The sequence below is a fragment of the Armigeres subalbatus genome, chromosome 3 (genome assembly GCF_024139115.2).
Source record: "Armigeres subalbatus isolate Guangzhou_Male chromosome 3, GZ_Asu_2, whole genome shotgun sequence".
NCBI lineage: Eukaryota > Metazoa > Arthropoda > Insecta > Diptera > Culicidae > Armigeres > Armigeres subalbatus.
The window spans coordinates 376,069,270-376,091,526 of NC_085141.1; the positions used below are offsets into that span (position 1 = coordinate 376,069,270).

Sequence of the window (22,257 nt, forward strand, 5' to 3'; positions counted from 1 at the left end):
TAATTTAACTGTTAAACACTTACTTGTCTAAATCCTTGGCCATTTCCTTGATAGCCATCAAGGCAATATGAGTTTTGCCGGCACCGGTTGGCAAATAAATAATCGTATTCTTCTGCATACAGATCATCTTCATCTGCCGTTGATAATCTCTGGGGACAAAATCGTCCTCCTTGGGCTGTTGATGATAAAATATTATAATTATTAGTACCTATGAATAATTTACGTACGTTTATTTAAATTTTAACAAAATTTATAATATGCAACTTACTTGAATCATATCCATTATGAAAGCTTATATCAATGGATCAAATCCTGATTACTGCAAAAATATAAAACAACTTATTAGGTATAGTACGAATGAAACAAAGACTTAGTCTGCCACTTAGAGCACACTCTTCTAGAATCTTCTTACTTATCGGACAGCAGAAACTAGACTGATGCAATCGTTACTGAGAACGCTTCAATCAAAAGAAGTATGAATGAAAATGCATAAGAAACTTGGTCGTCACTGATTGGCGGATTCGCTCTCCCCCGGTCCCAACCACACCACTTTTCAGTTTTCACATCACAACACTTTTCAATATTTTGATACAGTACTAGTGCAATATATTCTATCTCGATTTTTGCAACAGATGCCAAATTGCAATTTCATTTAATATTCATGGATGGTGTTTTCCAGCTTCATTAATAGTAATATAGTAATTTGTGTGAATGGGATTGATGCTGAGTGATTTTTAAATCAAGTCTGATATACTTTTTGCTTTGCCTCAATTTGGGAAATGTGATAAATTGCATGATAAAAATCGAGTCTTCGCTGTACGTAAATAAAACAAGATATTCGCTGGGAACCATGCCAACATCATGTGAATGAACATTCTGGAATGTTCCCCGTTCGACGTGTGGAAAATATATTAAAACCTATTAAAACCATCGTAAAATTGTACCCACAAATTTTATGTTGAAGACTCGTGACGAAATTAGGAATTCAGTTACTTACCAGATTTGAAACAGTATTATTGCAGAATTTGCTACACTTTGAATAACTGCCGGCTTATTGATGTTATTTACCATTAACCAACTGAAAACAATCGAATGTCGATCCGTCGAGTTCGGGTCACACAACACTACAACACAACTTGATTAGAGATTTGAGATTCTCCGATTCTCACGTCCGAATGTGTGAGTGCCGATAAAAGGAAAGCACTCCTACACGGAGATACTCAGAAACTCATTAATGAGTTAAATTTCACCCATTTCATAGAAAAGTGAAAATTATAGACACTATACCCGGATAAAAATGTACCATTGGTTCAATAGTGTAAACAATTGAATTACCATACAATGTACGGTATACAATAGGATACATTGTTTCTTGATGATTGCACAGATTGTATCAGCACTAAGGATACAATATATCAACATATTTCTGTAATGTAACAATACTTGCAATTGTTTTTGAAACTTTTTCGTACATATGGTTCATACATTGATAACTTTTGAAACGTTTCTTTACATTGCATAAAAACTATTTAACAATATTTGCCTCATAGCGCCGAATATGCATTTTTTCCCTTTAAATTGCATTGTTGAACAGTAGAGTAGAGTGGGGCAAGAGTGCGCGTGGGGTAAGAGTACGTTTTCGATTTTTTGAGGTAATAAAAATATTATTATTATTATTATTATAATCTTTATTAAAGAGGTTTTTAGCCCAAGGCTAGTTCAGCTCCGAAATAAAAATAGATAAACTAGATCAATTGCATTGTTGAACAGTAGAGTAGAGTGGGGTAAGAGTACGTTTTCGATTTTTTGTAGTAATAAAAATAGATAAACTAGCAGCACTGCACCAGTTTGACAGGTATTCTGGTCAACTATTATCATGTGTAATTGTGAACGATTTGAATAAACAACAAGGGAGATATGGAGTTAGATAATTTTTTGGCCACTTTGCTAAAAATAATTATGTTTCCGCAACTAGTATTTCATTACCATATATACGTTCAATCAGGTGAACATTATACCATTTCGATAACCTATTATATAGAGCACTTTATGGTGCCGAACACCAATCCGGTTGGTTTTCCAACACGTAAAAAAATAACCTTATATGTTATGGCAAAAAACCATTCGAAAATACTTATACTCTTCATTATGCCACCTAATGAATGATCCCATATCAAAAAACTAATAACATTCATAAGTTAATGAAAAGTATAAGTTTTTTCTTATACATGTCATTAAGCGCCTGCTTTGGCAAAAAAAGTATTAGAAATATTAATAATAAACAACATTAAATTTTTTTACGTGAAGAAGTCAAAACCATTACTTGAATAAATTTTGGGACTATGGGGTAAAAGTATGCAGGAACGGGTGGGGCAAGAGTACGCATGTGAATCTTCAAGTTCTGATGTCAAATCCGTATCTTTGGCCGAAATAAGAGTGAAATCAGGAGTAATTCAGTTTCATTCCAAATTTTAGACCACTATTCTAGTTTGAATCTGGAGCCAAATAGAACAAACTCATTGGTTTCCCCAGCAGTGTTCTATTCATGTTTTTCAAATTTTCAATTAAATGAAATCATCATGTTGGCGTCAAGAAAGGCGCCGTAATTGCAAAGTGGATTGATCCGTAGATGAAATGACGCATTTATACACCAAAACAATTGGAAAATATTTTAATCTCGTGATTCAATCGTGGTTCAAATCTGCAGAAAATAGAACGGAGCATTGAGTTGAAGTTGAAGTAATCTGGTGTTAGAAAGGACTTAGCGAATTTATGAAATTGTATTAGGACTTGTTGTACACCTAAACATAGTACGAAAACACAATTTACGTTACGTTACGTTATGTAATCTTTAAACATTCCCTAATATATGTACACTGAATATCAATTAAATGTTATTAACTCTTATTTGTGTTAATATATACTTAAAGCACATGTCATAAGTTACGCTAGTTTTCTCTACCTTTGTTAAATACCTTGAGACAGCTGTCAGTAGTCCCCGTGAAATGTCAAGATTTGCCAGTTGAGATCAAACAATAAAAACGACTAGACACGTTTCCGCGAAGTGAATCGTTTACTTAATGAATGGCGTCCCTCCTCCTAGAACCCGTTATCAAGTACCGTTACAACAAGTAAATTGGCGACGAGGAGTGTGTTTGGACGCTTTGCAAGCTGCTTTAAATTATGAACGCGGATCCGAATGCACAACAGGCAAATGCTCCTGCTGCTTTGCCGCCGCCGGTAATTGTTCCAGCTGCTGTGCCGCCATCTTTTTCAATAGACCCGTTCGACCGACACAAGATGAAGTGGTCGAGATGGGTAGAGCGGCTGGTTGGTGCATTTGTATTGTTCGGCGTGCAGAACCAGGTTAGGTTGTACATGCTTCTCCACTACATGGGGGGAGAAACCTATGACATCGTATGTGACAAACTTGCACCCGACCGACCTCAACAAAAGACATACAACGAGATTGTTACCCTACTGGAAGCGCACTTCAACCCGGAGCCGTTGGAGATTCTGGAGAATTTTCGCTTTAAGTACAGAAAGCAAGGAGATGACCGGCCGGAAGAAACGATCGACGACTACCTGATCGCTCTTCGGAAGCTTGCAATTACCTGTAATTTCGGTGCATATCTTAGAACCAGTTTGTGTTTGGGTTGAAAGATAGAGCGATTCAATCTCGATTGCTGGAAGTGCGAAACCTAACGCTGGATCGAGCTAGAGAGGTTGCAGTTTCGATGGAGCTCTCGAATAAAGGCGGACGAGAAATTCAGTCAAGGCAAGGAAAACGGAAGTGAATTTGTTCAAAATTCTCGAGAAAGTGCTACTAAATACCAGGTACCGCGTACGAATGCAAACAAAAAGAAAAGTGCTAAAAGTGAACAACAGAAGAAAAAAGGCAATTGTTTTCGTTGTGGCAGTGATGCACACTTTGCCGATAAGTGTATTCACATTCGCACTCAGTGTAATTATTGCAAAATTGCTGGACATCTGGAAAAAGTGTGCCTAAAGAAAAAGAATTGTCAAGGAAAAGTGAAGAAATCTGAGGCTCATTTGCTGGAAGAGCCTGACGACGAGGGAAGTGCTTCGGAAGTTATTTCCTTTGACGAAGTGTGCAAGCTGGAGGAAGCGGCCCGGCCGCCGTCCTCGAAGTTCTGGTTGGATGTGCCAGTAAACGGTGCTGTGATCCGTTTCGAAGTCGACACGGGTGCACCGGTTTCGATAATTAGTGCCGAAGATAAGAGAAGGTTTTTTGCTACCGATGGTCTGCTGCCGTCGGACATACAGTTGGTGAGTTTCTGTGACACGAAGATTCAAATCGATGGAATGCTGAAAGTGAATGTTGCTTACGGTGGAAAATCAGTGCTTCTCCCACTGTACGTTTCGAATGTGAAGAAACATCCGCTGCTGGGCCGGCAGTGGATGCAAGCGATACGAGTGGATCTGAATAGAATCGCCTATGCTGACGTGAACAAACTGGATGCTGCTGCTGCGGTCGCGTCTTTGAGGACGACGCCTGCTGATGTCAAACTGCTTATTGAGAAGTATGCTGTTCTCTACGACGAGTCGATTGGTCGAATCAAAGGATTATCTGCAAAACTGTGCCTAAAACCAAATGCGAATCCAGTCTACATTAAAGCCAGACCCGTTCCGTTCTCACTGCGAGCGAATGTCGAAGCGGAGCTCGACAAGTTGGTCGAAAACGGAGTGCTTGTCAAAGTCAACCACAGTGCGTGGGCTACGCCCATTGTGCCTGTTCCTAAGGCCAACAGCAAGGTGCGACTGTGCGGAGACTATAAGGTTACGGTCAATCCTAACCTGGTTGTCGACGATCACCCATTGCCGACGATCGAAGAGCTTTTTGCCAACGTCGCTGGAGGAGAAAAATTCACCAAGATTGACTTGACACAAGCATATTTGCAATTGGAGGTTGAGGAGGGTGATCAAGAGGTGCTAACCCTGAACACACACAAGGGGCTCTACAGACCTACACGTTTAATGTACGGCATTGCGTCTGCACCTGCTATCTGGCAGAGATTAATGGAGCAAATACTAAATGGGATACCTGGCGTTACCGTTTTCATAGACGACATTCGGATTACTGGCCCGAACGACCGGGTGCACATGGAACGACTTGAAGAAGTACTGAAGCGTCTCAGTGCATACAATATGCGTATAAATCTGGAAAATGTCAATTCTTCGTAGACGAAATTGAATACTGCGGGTATTTGATCAACAAGACAGGTATTCATAAGGTCCAGAAGAAAATAACTGCGATCCAAAACATGCCTGTACCAGTGAACAAGGATCAAGTTCGCTCTTTCGTAGGACTTGTGAACTACTACGGTAGGTTCTTTCCAAACCTGAGTTCGACATTGTATCCTCTCAATAATCTCCTGAAAAATGACGTTCGTTTTGTGTGGTCGAAACTATGTGACGAGGCGTTCAACAAGGTCAAGCTGGAAATGCAGTCGAGTAAGTTCCTGGTGCACTACGATCCTACACAACCGTTGGTCCTTGCCACCGATGCGTCGCCATACGGAGTCGGCGCGGTACTGAGTCATGTCTACCCCGATGGCTCAGAGAGACCGATACAGTACGCATCTCAGACGCTCAATGCTACACAACAAGCTTACAAACAAGTAGACCGAGAAGCATACGCAATCATTTTCGGAGTTCGCCGGTTCTACCAATACCTGTACGGGAGAAAATTTATACTGCTGACCGACAACAAGCCGCTGAAGCAAATCTTCTCCGATACAAAGGGTCTTCCCAAGATGAGTGCTCTTAGGATGCAACATTATGCCACGTTTCTGGCGTCTTTCAATTACGATATTCAGTTCAGACCAACTAGCCAACACTGTAACGCGGACGCTTTTTCGCGTTTACCACTGAAGGAGAAGATAGCAGAAAACCAGATTGAGGAAGCAGATTACCTGGAGATTAACATTATCGAAACGCTGCCGGTGACCGTCAACGAGCTCGCAAAGGCGACTGCTGCGGACCACACTGTGAAGGTGCTTATACAGGGACTACGGAATGGAAAGGAAGTGGATGCAAAAGAACGATTTGGTGTCGACCAACTGGAATTCACGTTGCAAAAAGGGTGTCTGATGCGTGGAATCCGAGTCTATGTTCCTCCAAACTTACGGTCCAAAGTTCTAACCGAATTGCACTCAACCCATTTCGGTACAAGCCGACTGAAGTCGCTCGCTCGAGGATACGTTTGGTGGGAAATAATCGATAAGGACATCGAGGAAATGGTACGCAACTGTAGCAACTGTCAATCAACAAGAGCTGCACCCGCCAAGGCACCGACGCACTGCTGGGAGGCACCAACGAAACCGTTTGAACGTGTGCACGTGGATTTCGCAGGGCCGTTTAAGAACACTTTCTTCATTGTGTTGGTGGACGCCTACACCAAATGGCCAGAGGTGCGCATTATGAACAACATTACAACCAATTCCACGATTCGAATTTGCCGCGAGTATTTCGCTACGTATGGAATTCCGTCTGTACTGGTGAGTGACCACGGGGTGCAGTTCACTTCTGAAGAGTTCCAGAGATTTTTGAAAATGAACGGTGTTTACCACAAAATGGGGGCTCCGTATCATCCAGCAACGAATGGACAAGCGGAGAGATTTGTTCAGACGTTTAAAGCGAAGTTGAAGAGCTTACAGTGTGACGTGAGCTCGATGCATGCAGAGTTGTGCAACATACTACTTGCATATCGAAAAACCATTCACCCTGCAACGGGTAAATCACCATCCATGATGTTGTACAACAGGCAAATACGTTCCCGATTGGATTTGTTGATACCGGACAATGCTGCTGTAAGCAAGGAAGTCGTTGGCAAGGTGCGTAGCATTCCTGAAGGGGCAAGAGTTGCGGCGCGAGATTATCTCGATAAAGACAAGTGGAAGTACGGCGTGATTTCCGAGAAGCTCGGAAAGCTGCATTATCACATTCAACTCGACGATGGAAGAACTTGGAAGCGACACATAGATCAGCTTAGGGAAGTTGGTCCAAAACTGCTTAGTGGACGTGATCATACACCTGTTATAACCGAGGATGTACCTGCCGAAGCTGAACTTTCGGATATTCCTGAACCTATCACACCAGCCAGACCCACTGTGACAACTGAGGTACCGATGTCAAATCCGATGATTTCCGTCGACCCGTTAGTGCAAGCCGACGGAGTTTCAAGGAACGGAATTATCGCAGCTGTTCCGGATCCAAGACCGCCAATCGTCAACAGAGAACAGGTGAACCAGAGACCCAATAGAGAATCGCCGAGGAGATCTGGTAGGGTCATCCGACCGCCCAACAGACTGAATCTTTAATATTTCTCAGACAATTTTATTAACTATGGAACTACTTTATATTGAATTCGAATTTCATGTGTTAGGGGGGAAGAGCTGTCATAAGTTACGCTAGTTTTCTCTACCTTTGTTAAATACCTTGAGACAGCTGTCAGTAGTCCCCGTGAAATGTCAAGATTTGCCAGTTGAGATCAAACAATAAAAACGACTAGACACGTTTCCGCGAAGTGAATCGTTTACTTAATGAATGGCGTCCCTCCTCCTAGAACCCGTTATCAAGTACCGTTACAACAGCACATGATTGGATAAATGCGTACTCTTACCCCACCCGATGCGCACTCTTACCCCACCGGTGGGGTAAGCTACTAAAACGAATCACAATAATTTCAATATTTTTTCCACTGGGTAACATAGAGGAAGAGTATACGAATCGTCGACATGGTCCAATGCACTGAGTTCATCATTGACGTTTGAGACGGGCGCTGTTTACTAAGAATGAATACTTTTTCATTCATCGAGTTCATGCAAGTGTTCATTTTTAGTAAACAGCGCCCGTCTCAAACGTCATTGTGTTCATTCGGTGCATTGGACCATTGATTTGAAATGCAGAAGCTTGCTTCATAATACTAAAGACACACCTGTGGTACTTGTACACGTAAAAAAATTTAATGTTGTTTATTATTAATATTTCTAATACTTTTTTGCCAAAGCAGGCGCTTAATGACATGTATAAGAAAAAACTTATACATCGCATTAGTCACATACATTCGGAAACTTATACGTTTCATTAACTTATGAATGTTATTAGCTTTTTGATATGGGATCATTCATAAGGTGGCATAATGAAAAGTATAAGTATTTTCGAATGGTTTTTTGCCATAACATATAAGGTTATTTTTTTACGTGTACCATGGTACAAGAGGACAAGAAAATTCTCGCTTAACTTTTCAAAAGGACCTAAGTAACATTTTTTTCATGAATTAATTTGAGTACTGCAATCAAAAGCTTTCATGTTTTTCTGTTGATTTCGCTATTCAAATTAATTCATGAAAAAAATGTTACTTAGGTCCTTTTGAAAAGTTAAGCGAGAATTATTCCAAGACTATCTTTGATAAAGACAATAATTGGTATGGTACTCATTTCAAGATTCTTGTACCATGGTACTTATACCACCAGTGTGTCATTAGTATAAGGGCCACATGATCGATTAAAAACTAAGTGCGTACTCTTGCCCCACTCTACTCTAAAGCTGTTACAACTGATAAATCAAAAATCGTATTGTTTTACTATACAAATACAATACAACCCATTATATTTTGAACAGTTTTGTTCGGATATTTCAACAATATATTAACCATACACTCTATTGTGTGACGAAAAAAATGTATGGAAAAATCTCAAATTTTGTATAGTTACGATACTTAACAACCCGTACATTCTATTGCGAAAACTTCATTTACATTTGAGTAAATGGTTCATAACAATGAATTCTAATGTATTTCTATGGTTGCTTTTACAATATGATCTACAGTGATCGTTCGCTAATTGGGGCACGACCTCACCCCAACTAGCGAATGCCGTTCGCTAATTGGGGCATTTTGACAAGCGTCAATGTTGTTTACTTTTTGCATTGAACAAAGGAAAATTTTACGCGCCAGAAAATATCGATCCCGCCAAACACGGAAACAAAACGTCAACGCGTTTTTGACATCACATTCTGACGTTTAGCTGCTTTTTAATTGGGTTTCGCCCCAATTAGCGAACCCCCAACTAAAAAGCGCCCCAACTAGAAAAGCCCCAATGAGCGAACGTTCACTGTATTGCCAATTTAATGTTATTAATAGTAGTGTTACAATAAATTGTATTGTTATTCTACTGTATTTTTTATTCGGGTAGGCAGGAACTAATACCAGGAACAGAACGACTTGGCGAGCGTGGGGCGCAACCGAGGATGGCGAGATGTGGCCTCGAACTGTATATTGTAGCGTCAAATTGTTGATTCATTGTTATCTGTTTAGATGTAAACAAGTGTTTAGTGACCGTTGCGATTACCTGAGAAGCAACCAGCAGGAAACCGCAGTGTGGTAGTAGGCTACGATAGAGTTTAGTTTTAAGATTCGGGCTGTCAAGTAAAGACGTTTCCATAGATTGTACCCAGTTATCCTAAGTTATAGAAATATAAATCCATTCAAGAAGTCTGCCTGTGCATGCATGTTTTTAATCCAACCCAGAGCAATAAATATTATTATTTTAAAATGAAGTAAAAATCGATTCAATGAAGTTAAAAAGATGACATAAATGGAAGGGTGGGAAAACCATACGGCAAAACTTATACTTTTCATTGTGGCATGACATATAAAATATGTACACGCTAAATAGTTCATATTAAAAAATGGCATGATGATTATTAGACGAGTTATGATGTTAATGTTTGCATAAAAGATATTTTAGTTACTAGATAAATATTGTCGCTTCAGTTCCCTTTGTTCTGCTGTCCGAAACATGTGTGGTACATACCTGTCAAATCGTATGGATTTTCCTTCTTTGACATTTAGATCCCCTATCCTCGCCAGCAAAAGATGTTCCGGACAGCGACGACAGCGACAATCTTTATCTAGTAACTAAAATATCTTTTGTTTGCATACCTAATAGTTTATATGAACCAAATTTAATAAATAAAACAAATAGGTTTTTTTACGTGTAGATATTTACTTTGATGGATCGGAGCTTCGACATTCTCGAATTCTCGGGTACTTATTCAAAAGGACGTATGTGATTTTGTAAACAAAGATTCAAACGTCGATTTGTCCAATCTGATAGCACTCCCACGCAAACCAACACCATAAACAGGTAGCCGAAGGCTTCCCCTATCTGTCTGTGGTGATGTTTGCGTGGGAGTGCTATCAGATTGGACAAATGGACGTTTGAATCTTTGTTTACAAAATCACATACGTCACATAGGTCGTATGGAAGCAAAGAGATATATACATGGATAAAAATAAATAAGTTAATTAGCTTAAATTTAAATCTAAATGCATATTCGGTCTATCCACTCATCGAAAAGATTATTTCAAGATTAAGCTCTTATTAACTAAATTTCAGTTAATCCTTGGAATGAATAATTTTCAAATAATGTATCGATGATTAAACTGCGTTTATTGCGGGGAATGGATTTTATTCCGATGACGTTCATGTTTTTATTTATTTTGATCAAGAGGAAAACATTGTTTTAAAAAATATACAACTCGAATATCATTTTTATCATTTTATTCCATGCATACATTTTCAAAGATGAATATCACTTTTTTGATTGTCTCTATCCCAGATACTTTTTCACATTAATCTCAAGTGTTAATACAGAGTTATGGCAGTGGAATGGTATGTTCGGCATCAATTGTGCCGCTGCCTGCGCAATCCTTTCCTTGTTTTTTGTTTAGTTTTGCGAGCAAATCCATGAGCCAACTATGCGAAAAGTTTGATATCCGCCATGTGACTGTGTTTGGGGAGTAGATACACTTCTTTAGAACCGTGCATGATAATTTTGCGGGAACTACAAAAATCCCTATAGCAATCCGTTGGCCATCAGCTCGATATGATGCTTTACCATGTTTGGTTACCGGAAAGCAGACTTCAAGTTGATATCCTGGGTTAGAGGTTATGATAAATGTTAATAATGAGATAAATTCTCTATGCGATAAAATAAATTGATGCGTTACCTGAAGAGCGAGCTGAGGAAAGTATACTATCCGCTTCAAGTTCAAGTATGCCCATGGCCATACTTTTCCTATCCGCGGACAAATCCGAAAAAAATACTTATTAAACGCGGACCAGGGGCCCTCCTTAGCCGTGCGGTAAGACGCGCGGCTACAAAGCAAGACCATGCTGAGGGTGGCTGGGTTCGATTCCCGGTGTCGGTCTAGACAATTTTCGGATTGGAAATTGCCTCGACTTCCCTGGGCATAAAAGTATCATCGTGTTAGCCTCATGATATACGAATGCAAAAATGGTAACCTGGCTTAGAAACCTCGCAGTTAATAACTGTGGAAGTGCTTAATGAACACTAAGCTGCGAGGCGGCTCTGTCCCAGTGTGGGGATGTAATGCCAATAAGAAGAAGAAGAAGAAGAAGAAGAAACGCGGACCAAGCTATCCAAAGCAAAAATAATTCTGACAAGTTTCAGGACTTCAAATTAGTACTTAAAAGGCTATAAAAGGAATAAATTTTAAGAAATCATTGTAATGCATAAAATTATGATTATTTTATAAGCATCAAAAAGATTAAAATTTTAAAAAGCTTCAAAAGGGGTAAATAATAAGCTAACTAGCTTTGTCAATGTTCTCGTATAAAATAATTATATATCTCAATGTTCTCGTATATATATATACGACCTATTCTTAAAGCATTCTAGATTGTCCCACCTTTTTCAAATAACCGAGAATCAACCGTTTGACGTTTATGAATAATAATTCACTCATATGTTAAAGAGGCTGCACTCATAACAAAGAGATGAAGTGTCAAAATTGGAACAGCGCATTTGCTGTCAAATCAGTTGTTCCAATCGAGCACAAGGTTGTTAAAGGTAGGAGTATTGCGTCTCTTTGTTTTTAATCCAGGCTCGTTATCATATGTCATATCTGTCAAAGAAAAACTTGTCAATTAGGCTACGTACGCACATTTCACTCACACTTTTACTCAGTTTGTTTTCAACCACGAGCAGTTGTCACGGCAAAATCAAATGGGATAATTTTCAACCACGAACCGTGCATTCGTGTTCGTGAGAGATGTCGGTGAGAGTCTAATGCAACCGCATGTTGCAATGATTTTTTTTTGTAAATATGAAAGAGATCAAACGAAATTTCATACATCAGTGTTGGTGGTAGTGTTGAAAGTGGCAGGCCGCCAAAGTGGCCTTTCTTCCGTCGAAGCCTTCGCCTTCTTTTGCACTTGTCAATGAACTCACCATTCGCGTTCTTCACTTGGTCGCTGCAGCACACACAATACCACTGTCGTCAGTGCCGCGTACGCGTTCGTTCGTTCACAGTTTCTTTCAAACCGAAAATGGAGTAAAACAAAGATGGAGGAAATTATTGTGTACTGATTTAAAAAATGACAAAAATTGGCTACGAACCCACAATGGTTCTTATAGACGGTCTATGAATAATCTGATGAGTTGAATGTTCAAGTTTTTAATGTTTTTCTCGGTTAATGTATGACAAATCGGCCAGCAATTATAGTCGATTAGGCCTGGTACCGCACCCGCTGTTAAACGGTTTCGAAAAAGTCAAATAAAACTAATAATGCAATCAGCGATAAATCATTCGCAATGTGGATTAGCTGAGTAATGTTAAAAACTATGAATGGCAAGAAAATGTGATATAGATTTTCGTCAAAGTGGATGGAAAATGGTTTGCATATTTGAATGTAAGCAAACTTGTCGATGATGGCGTACAGTGAAAAGAGCAAGTGAAAAAATAATTCCTCAAGCGAGAAATAACTGTAAGGGCAGGTTTGGCTCGGCCTTTTACTGGAAGTTGCGTCGACCGGTGGAACTATCATCGGGATGAATCAATTTGTTCTAAACAAACCATGAGAAATTAATGTGCCGATGAATACCGCGAAGGTGTAATGTATGCGACTACACAATTTATTTCAATTAAAATGAAAAGCAGACGATTAGTACAGGTTTGTTAATGGAAGCTTGATCGCATTTTTGTCCAATGAAAGTGTGGACGCTCTATTATGAACAATGGAAACGGAATCAGTGAAATCGGAACCTAGTAGTAAAACGACAAGACGATCAAGAGCACATAACGGTGGTGGTAATAACAGCAGTACCTTAGGATCGCACAGGGACCGAACGAGACATTCTCACAGAAATAACCATTCTCGTAACAAACGACCCGATATGGCACCATTTCAAACAAGTGTGAATATTGGCGATGACACCCGTGACGGTCAGGAAGTTATTGAAGTGCAAATATTGCCCCAAGATGAAACATGGGGAGAGAATACAACTGCAATTACGGGTAACACATCCGAACAGAGCATATCAATGGAGGATGTCAGTTACTGGCAGATGTCTGACGACACTGGCATAGGTTTTGCTTGCCAGCGTTATTTGGAGCGTACTTTATCAGTATTGTTATGCGCAGTGGCATTTTTAAGCCCATTGGTGATGGCAGTTTTACCAAAGTTGGGATTTTTCCCTTCAGCATTCGATAACCTCGATCTAACACAGAACGATAGGCTGCAGCTGTTGGCATGCAATGCCGAGTGCAAAGGAATGTTGGTTTCGTTAGCAGCCAGAATGTTACTGCTTTCTATTGGTCTGTGGGCGGTCTTCATGCGGAAACCTGTGGCTATTATGCCAAGGATATTTTTCTTCCGAGCATCCGTCTTGCTGTTGGTTTTGATAACAACTTTCGCATACTGGTTATTTTACATTGTGCAAGTAACCGAAGGCACCAAAGCGATCGTTTCCGGATCGGAGGCTGTTGACTATAAGACTCTAGTGTCGTATGCTACCAATTTCACCGACACTCTACTGTTTGTGCATTATGTAGCCGTTATTTTGTTGGAAATCAGACATCTGCAGCCCATATACTACATCAAGGTGATCCGAAGTCCTGATGGAGAATCGCACAGCTACAGTTTGGGGCAGCTTAGCATACAACGAACGGCAGTTTGGGTTCTGCAGCGTTACTATACCGAGTTCACAGTTTACAATCCATATCTAGAACGATTGCCGGTATCGAAGTCACAACGTAAAGCCTTATCTTCTTTCAAGTACTACGACGTAGATGGTGCCAATTCTGCTCAACAGCAAAGCCAATCGAGGGCCGTGTTGGCTGCACATGCCCGTAGACGAGACTCTTCACATAACGAAAGATTCTATGAAGAGCATGAGTATGACCGACGCGTGAAGAAGCGGAGAGCTCGATTGGTGACGGCAGCCGAAGAAGCCTTTACCCATATCAAGCGACTCCAAAATGATCAACCACAACCGCAGGCTCCGGTGATACCACTTGATCCACAGGAAGCTGCGCAGGCCATCTTTCCATCAATGGCACGTGCTCTGCAGAAATACCTCCGGGTTACTCGTCAACAACCTCGCCACACCATTGAATCAATCTTGAAGCATCTGGCTCATTGTTTAAAAAACGACATGTCACCAAGGGCATTCCTAGAGCCATACCTCGTAGAAGCTCCAGTACTTCAAAATGACAAGGAACGTCGGACGAATCACAATTGGGCTCTCATATGCGATGAACTGTTGTCAAGACCCATTTCCGATGGGTGTTCATTCCAGTTAATCCAGAACGATGTCTCGTTAACGGTGTCGATCAATAAGATTCCTCACTTCACTATCAGCGAAGAAGTCGTCGATCCAAAGTCCAACAAGTTTGTTTTAAAGCTGAACTCGGAAACCAGCGTGTGACCTCCTCGTACCGGATATGGTGGTAGCAAATTGGAAAACGCAACGGATCTCAGTGAGCGTAAAGAGATTCTTAAGCATTTGAATCTCATTTTGGCCGGAAAGAAGCGTAATCGAAAGGTTCAGGACCGGTTGGTCTAGTGGATTCACGTGAGGGGAAGTGAGCAATTATCAAGCGAGTGTGCCTCCGAGGGTGGGATTTTTTGTCAGGCTACGTTTTATGTTTATTGTGCAGCCGATGGAGTCGTGACGAAGCTAACCGGCAAAGGGTCGTCATCAAAGAAGGTGACCGTCGTAGGAAGTATATAATTATGGGGTAGTGTCTAAGACCTTTCGATGGCGTTATAACGTTGGAAAGACTGACTTTGTCGTTTGAATTTTGGTGAAGCAAAACGAGTGTGTGACAGCGAGAATACTCATTAAAGTACCCTGAAACATCAATCATATTCGTAGCACGTTTAACAGCAAAAATATGTTACTATAGCGCCCAAGTTACTTCCAAGAAAATCGCTTCATTAGGCATTCATCGGCGGACCCGAAGGTAAAAAAAGAACAGCATCAAATACTTGTACCACACGAACCAGGAACACGAGCAAACATAATAACAAATTATTAATTTAAACCATAATACGCTTCTGGGGATTTGCATATCATTACGAAATCAAGTCATCTACACATACAGCATCACATACAAGCACATGGAAAACGAAACGAAAATATCAGTTACACTCTTCAAAAGGGAGGACGCAAAAGTGACCGAACCAGGACCGCGCTACTAATTTTAATAATATCATCAAAGAAAATGTCACGATTTGAATTTAAAAAACAACAAAAGCGCCGAAAAAACTGCCAAAGTAGTTAACAGTTTAGGAACATCGAGAAAAATCCGCGAACGTAGTGAGCAATATGATTGTTTGCATTTAGTCCAGGAAAAAATGGAGAGCCTAAAAGGATTATGTAGGAAGTTTAGAATACAGCTAACATTCTAAATATGTAGCTTTGCCAGTTTTGCTGACATAATTGAAAAGAAGTTCTTGATCATATGTTCGAAGTCGTATAAACGAGTTTAAATAACATTCAAATATTGACATTGAATATTAGTCGGGATAGCTTCACGTCTATCGATTTACTTTACTGTGGTCAAAGAATGATTCTGTATTTGACATTTGTTTTGAGCAGTGCGGAGCTGCTAAGTAAATCAAATTTTGTAACGCTTATAACGCCTGCATCATAAAGTAAATGGAGTTGTCACGTTTCATTTTGGGAAGTTTTCCTTCTCATAATTCCGCAAAGAAAAGTGACAAGACAATAACTCGCCCATATTTAAGCAGAGCTGTCAAATTACGTCGGTAATTCGATCAAATATTCCTTGACCCCTTTCCTTACGATACTGCTTTGGGTACTGGCCTTTGATTCTTTAAGAAATCAATCCTAGGGGTCAAGATTCTCACCCTGGCATCCGCATACTGCAGATTTGTATCTTAGCCACCTATGTTGTATCCTTTTTATAATATTGACATGAAAAATATTGATTATTAAAGTTCAAGCACCTTATTACTTGGTTTTAAAGTAGGTTTTTTGATGCGATTTTGGGGCACTGCATAGACAGGCACAGACGAGCTTTATTTTCTATAATTCTAAAGGAAATCTTTAGAGTCGTAGGAAATTGTTCAAAATGTGGTTGAAAACCAAGTTTTTTTTTTATTTCAACGTGAAACTGTTCAGAATTTCCAAGGAAAAAGTTCTTTCTGAAAGGGTAACGGTTGTTTGGCCCTAAGGGCCGATTTCTTCACCCCCGCTTAACACTAAACCAAGTTTCAGCGTATGGGTAAGCACCACTTAAGTGTTGAGCGAGATTAAAGAAATTGGCCCTAAGTCAAGTAATTTAACCGAATAACACGTAAGTAGTCTAGCCGAATTCTATTTGGTCGAATTGAACGTTTGGCCGAAAGCAATATACGGCCGAACTGGTAACTTGGATGGTGACGTTTGCCCCAACAGGTTATTGTGTGCCGTTTCGAAGCTGTTTGAATCTGTCATTATGGAACCACTGCTTTCGCACTGTAAACAACTGATTGTATTTGGTCGAATTGAACGTTTGGCCGAAAGCGATATACGGCCGAATTGGTAAATTGGCATTAAAAGACGTGTGCCCCAACAGGTCATTGTGTGCCGTTTTGAAGCTGTTTGAACTTGTCATTATGGAACCATTGCTTTCGCACTGTAAACAACTCATTGTGAATCCGTGACGATAAGCACGGATTCACCACCGGTTGCACGACTTCCACCAATTCACTGTTCCTCACGTCTTACATCACGAACAGTCTGACGGGACAGGCTCAAACGGATGTTATTTATACTGCCCTAATCTGCAGTCTTCGATAAGATGAATCACACATTAGCTATTGCAAATCTGGACTAATTCGAAGTTAGCGGCAGTCTCATGAACTGGTTTCATTCGTATCCCTTAGAACGTCACCTGATGGTAACTATTGGAGCATGCACATCTAAAAGTTTTCATGCACCATCCGGTATACTACCAACACGTTGTATTAATCGCCGTTTTTCAGCCTTGCATCGAGTGGTGGTAAACCTAGCCAAGTGTTCTGTCATAACGTTCTCTCAAAAAAAAAAAAAACAGCCCTCCGTTTTTAACTACAGCCTCAGCACAGAAATACAGCGAGTGGCCCACGTGAAGGGCCTTGGTGTCATTCTAGATTCGCAACTAATATTCAAGCAGCACATCTTTTTCATCTGTGCTCGACTCTACAGTATTGTTCAGTTGTCTGGAGTCCATTTTCTTCGATTCTCGCTTTGTAAGCTACCTTGGCAGGATCCGTTTCATCTACCTACCTACTGCCGGCCAAAATTTTGGGTTCACCCCATGAACAATATGACAAAGTTTTTTACTCATATTTCTTTAGTCTTATGTCCGATTTGTGATCTTTATGGCTCATTCGAAGGATAATTTCTAGAACTTAAGATATTTGACATAACATAACTTATTGGTAAGAATGTTAAAATTTGGACCAATGTTGCACTTTTTGTTCAAAATTAACAAAGTTTTAAACCTATTTATTTCGAAAATGAGCCGAATTTTTATTAAAAAACTCAAAGGTGCAGCCCAATCGGGTTGTACGCAAAGGTGAAGTAGAACTACGTGCCAGTTTTCGTGATTGTCTGCTGAGATTGAGTGAGCATTACGAACCCTGGTGATGTATATAATTTTTAGACCAAAATTTGAAAAGTATGATAAAAATAAAATTTTCAAATAATCGATGATGAACAATACTCTCAAGCGATCACATATCCAAATTATCAATTGATAAAAACTCGCTAGAGAGTAAAAGTCGTTCGATAATTGTATCTCGATTCGAAGCATTGCATTGGTAAATGCTACTTTTGAACTTATTTTCCTAATGCTAAAAGATCACTAAGTTGAAAAGCAGGCCAAGTTGCAGTTGGAATGTACGAGATTGACTGATTCACCAAAACCGATTGCTAAACTGTTAGCAAGTGTTCAGTAGTAGATAATCATACATAAATATTGTAACACATTGGAGTCAGCTTTTTTTTGTGTCTTTATTAAGGAGACTTTCAGCCCGAGGCTGGCTCGTCTCCGAATCAGCTTTTACGCGGAGGATATGGGCCGCGTGAACTAAAACAATGTAATAAACCGCATAAATTCCAAAATATGTCTAAATGAACCGCGTTTATCCCGAAATTCTAGTGAAAAAATGCGTAAAAAGCGATTCGTGTAAAAATAAGCCGCGTAAAAAACGACTTCAGTGTACATCGGCAAATATAAGAATAAAGCGTTGACTCTCCCTTGATCGAATGGTCCAAGAAAATTGAAAATCTATCGAGAAACGGCTGAGATATTAACGATCAAAGTCTATCATATTTTCGTGACGTTTTTCGTTTTTTTGCAATCGTAAAGTGTACCCCAATATAGAAAAGACAGACGTAGTTCTACGTCAAAAAAGTGTGGGAAGACTACCGTGAATCTTACTTGATACTTGATGGGCTATAGCTCTTCGATGAACCTACGCCGAATGGAGTATCCTTCTCCACTGGACTCGATCCTGGGCCAATCGCTTCCAGTCGCCCTGAACATTGAGCGCCCTCAGGTCCTCTTCAACTGCAAAAAGCCATCGTGTATGCGGCCTTCCACGAAGCCTGCGGCCTCTTCCGGGTTCTCTACTAAATATTATCTTCGCTTGACGTTCTTCTGGCATACGAACAACGTGACCAGCCCACCGTAGTCTGCCGTATTGTATAAGCTTAATAATATCCATACCTTTATACACCTGGTACAATTCGTGATTCATGCGACGCCGCCAGATACCGTTCTCCTGTTTACTGCCGAGTATTGTCCGCAGCACCTTACGCTCAAACACTCCGAGAGCTCTCCGATCAGCCTCCTTTAACGTCCATGTCTCATGGCCGTATAAAGCCACCGTGAATCTATGCACTTTAAATAGCAATTTTTAGAATGTTTGGAAAAAATCTAGATTTTTTGTAATCACTGAAATAGTGATAAATGGGTAGGATTTGCTTTAGCCAAAAGTTTTGGTTCATCCATAAATGGTGTGTCGGCCATAAGTTTGGGTTCACCCACCAAAACTAGTATCACCCAGAAAAAAGTACGGTACAGACAAACATATTTGAGGTAAATTTAAACAAAAGTTCAGTTTGTCATAGCATCAAACATAAATACGTTTGGAACAAACATATTATTACATTTGAAGCAAACGAAAAATATTTTTAAATCAAATATGCATTTTAAGTAGCTTCAACCACCGAAATTATTGAAGCAAACATAGATATTATTGTTTTGGTTCGACCGCTAAAATATTCATATTCTGGTAGCATTTGACTACCAGATTTCACAATTGCTAACGTCTATGAATCCATGATGATTGCCGATACCCTGTATGGACGCATCGACAGTGGAGTTATGCTAGATCAAATAGACTTGTATGTTTCGGAACAGTCATATATTGAGACTGTAGATCATTGGATTCAAATATTTTTTTAAAAGTGCACGATTTCTAAAATAAAATATTTCCTATTCTTATTTAGCTACCTTATTTACCTACCTTATTTACCTATACCACTAATTACATTATGGCTTATGTAGAAATTTGAAAAGCCAAAATCTGCTGATTATTCAACAGCGATGTTTCCACATACCTGTCGATAGATTTCCAAGCTCTTTTCTTCTTGTGTTGTAGAAACGGGAGGTGATGTTAGGATGCAACGTTGGCTCATCACGTAAATTAATCAATAATTCAACAATAATACATCGTTTTGCAGAAATGTTTATCAATGCTTCTTTAAAAAAGTATATCAAGCCGACTTTATTTATGTTACGCAAGATTCATGAACTTCTTCAACTGATAAACGCAGTAAACCTGCATGAAAAATTGCTCTGACTCGGTTGCTAACACTTGAGTAAGCAGGCAGCGCAAGAGATTTTTCTTTTGCCCAATAAAGTAGTTTTTGAAATGGACTTACCTATTTTTGCACATTAGATGAACGGATAACAATCACACTATTATAGCATTCATATTAAATTCACTATTTTCATTAGTATAGTGACACAATTAACTAAAACTTTTTTGAACAACATTAGAACACTCATTGCCAAAATACGGCTGACGATTTTCACTTGAAGCAGCACATTATAATCATGGGCGTAGCCAGGATTTCGAGAAGGGGGGGGGCAACTTTTTTGGTTTTCCAAATCGTAGTTTTATAGTAGTTTTATAAAAACACATGAATATTAACACATGAAACCAAATCCAAACCAAATCGAAACAATAATGATTAAAACAATAATGGATTTAAAAATGCGTGATTTATTGCTCATCAGATAATTTTAAATAAAGTGTGAAAAATATTAACGAACTTAGTATTCAGAAAGAATATTAAATCGGCTATAACAATTATTATAAAAATCCTGCATTCTTCTATAAGTTTAAGAAAACTAGAACCATACATCTGAATTTCTAAACAAATCCTCTCTGAAATAATATTTATTATAAAATAGGCAGAAAAATCAATAAGCAAGCTTTCTCCAGGAATTCTTTACTCCAATTTACTCCAAGAAAATCTTCACGAACTTCTTTATATGTTCTGCAGAGCTCCCTGCAATAGTTCAAATAATTTCGTGCTGTTTCCCATAATTTTCAAGAATAAGAATATTCCGTGGAAATTTCGCAGAATTGCCAGTAAACAAACACGAAAAATCTTCGAATTTCTTGTGTAAATTCCATAAAATTTTCCGTGAATTGTTTCGAATAATTTCTTGTGAAAATTTCAAAGAATTTCTCCAGGAATTCCACTGGAAATTTATATAGAAATTATACCGAAAATGAAATCAACAATGGAATTTTCGGAGGAGTTCCTAGATTAATTCGCAATGAAATCCTGAAAGAATTCCGGTGGAAACTTCAAGATTTCCACTGGGAGATCCTCCAGGAGTTTCTCCGAAAATTCCTCCTGGAATTCTTCCAGGAGTTCCACCGGCATTTCCACCAATAATTTCTCTAGGATTTCCTTCGAGAATTATTCCGGTAGTTCTATCGGCAGTTCCTCTGAAAATTCTTCCGGGAATTTCGGCAGAATTGGAATTTATTTAGGCTTCTTCAGGAATTTATATAGATTTTCCACCAGAAGCTCCTCCGAGAATTTCTCTGCGAGCTCCTCGGGGAATTCTCCGGGAGGTCCTCTGATGATGATAGATGAATTCTCTTGTTTCCGAGCATGCTTCTGGTAGTTTCCCCGGGGTTCCTTTGGAAATTCTCCCGGGAGTTTCTTCAGAAATTCTTCCAGAAAATTTCTTCGAGAGTTCCTCCGGGAATTCCACCAGCAATTCATCCGGGAGTTTCTCCGGAAATTCCTCCGGGAGTTCCACCAGAAGCTATTCCAAGAAATTATTCAGGCTTTTTTCTGGAAATCATTTAGGCTTTCTTCAAAAATTAAGCTGGAAATTCCTCCCGAAGTACTTCCGATAGTTTCTCTGGGAGCTCATTCGGGAGGTCCTCTAGGAATTCTTCTAGGAGTTCCTCCTGAAATTCCTCCGGGAGTTCTTGCGGGAGATCTTACGGGAGCTCCTCCGGCAGTTCCTTCGGGAATTCCTCCGGGAGATCCACCAGCAGTTTCTACGAGAATCCCTCCGGGAGTTTCACCTGCAGTTTCTCCGGGTGTTTCTCTGAAAAGGAACTCCCGAAGGAACTCCCATAGTAATTTCCCGGAACTCCCGGGGGATTTTCTATAGGAATCTCCGGAGAAATTATCAGAGGAATTCTCGGAGAAACTGCCGGTGGAACTTTTGGAGGAATTTATTGAAGAACTACAGGAAGAATTTCCGTAGGAAATCCTGGAGGAACTCTCGTAAGAATTTTAGGATGAACTCCCAAAGGAACTTCCGTAAGAATTCCAGGAGGAACTCCTGGAAGAATTCTTGAAAGAACCTCCCGGAGGAATTCCCGT

The 22,257-nt window shown here is 39.7% G+C and overlaps 2 protein-coding genes across 5 annotated transcripts in view; one reads left to right on the forward strand and one right to left on the reverse strand.

Moving 5' to 3' along the window:
- Positions 1 to 1,145, reverse strand: part of LOC134226571 (endoribonuclease Dcr-2-like) — a 46,158-nt gene extending 45,013 nt beyond the window's left edge. Inside the window, exons 1-3 of one of the 4 annotated variants that reach the window (XM_062707422.1) lie at positions 998 to 1,145; positions 269 to 319; positions 24 to 175 (exon numbers count right to left, since the gene is read on the reverse strand). In XM_062707422.1, coding sequence (XP_062563406.1) covers positions 24 to 175; positions 269 to 283 — 167 coding nt within the window. In that variant the 5' untranslated portion in view covers positions 284 to 319; positions 998 to 1,145. Of the gene's footprint in view, positions 1 to 23; positions 176 to 268; positions 320 to 412; positions 538 to 948; positions 970 to 997 lie in introns of those variants that run through there. The other 3 variants (XM_062707425.1, XM_062707424.1, XM_062707423.1) reach the window with 3 other exon arrangements.
- Positions 1,146 to 12,093: 10,948 nt separating this feature from the next.
- On the forward strand, positions 12,094 to 20,457 carry LOC134226561 (vang-like protein 1). Its single transcript, XM_062707412.1, has one exon. The coding sequence runs from the start codon at positions 13,069 to 13,071 to the stop codon at positions 14,758 to 14,760; it is 1,692 nt and encodes a 563-aa protein (XP_062563396.1). The 5' UTR covers positions 12,094 to 13,068; the 3' UTR covers positions 14,761 to 20,457.
- The last annotated feature ends 1,800 nt before the right edge of the window (positions 20,458 to 22,257 follow it).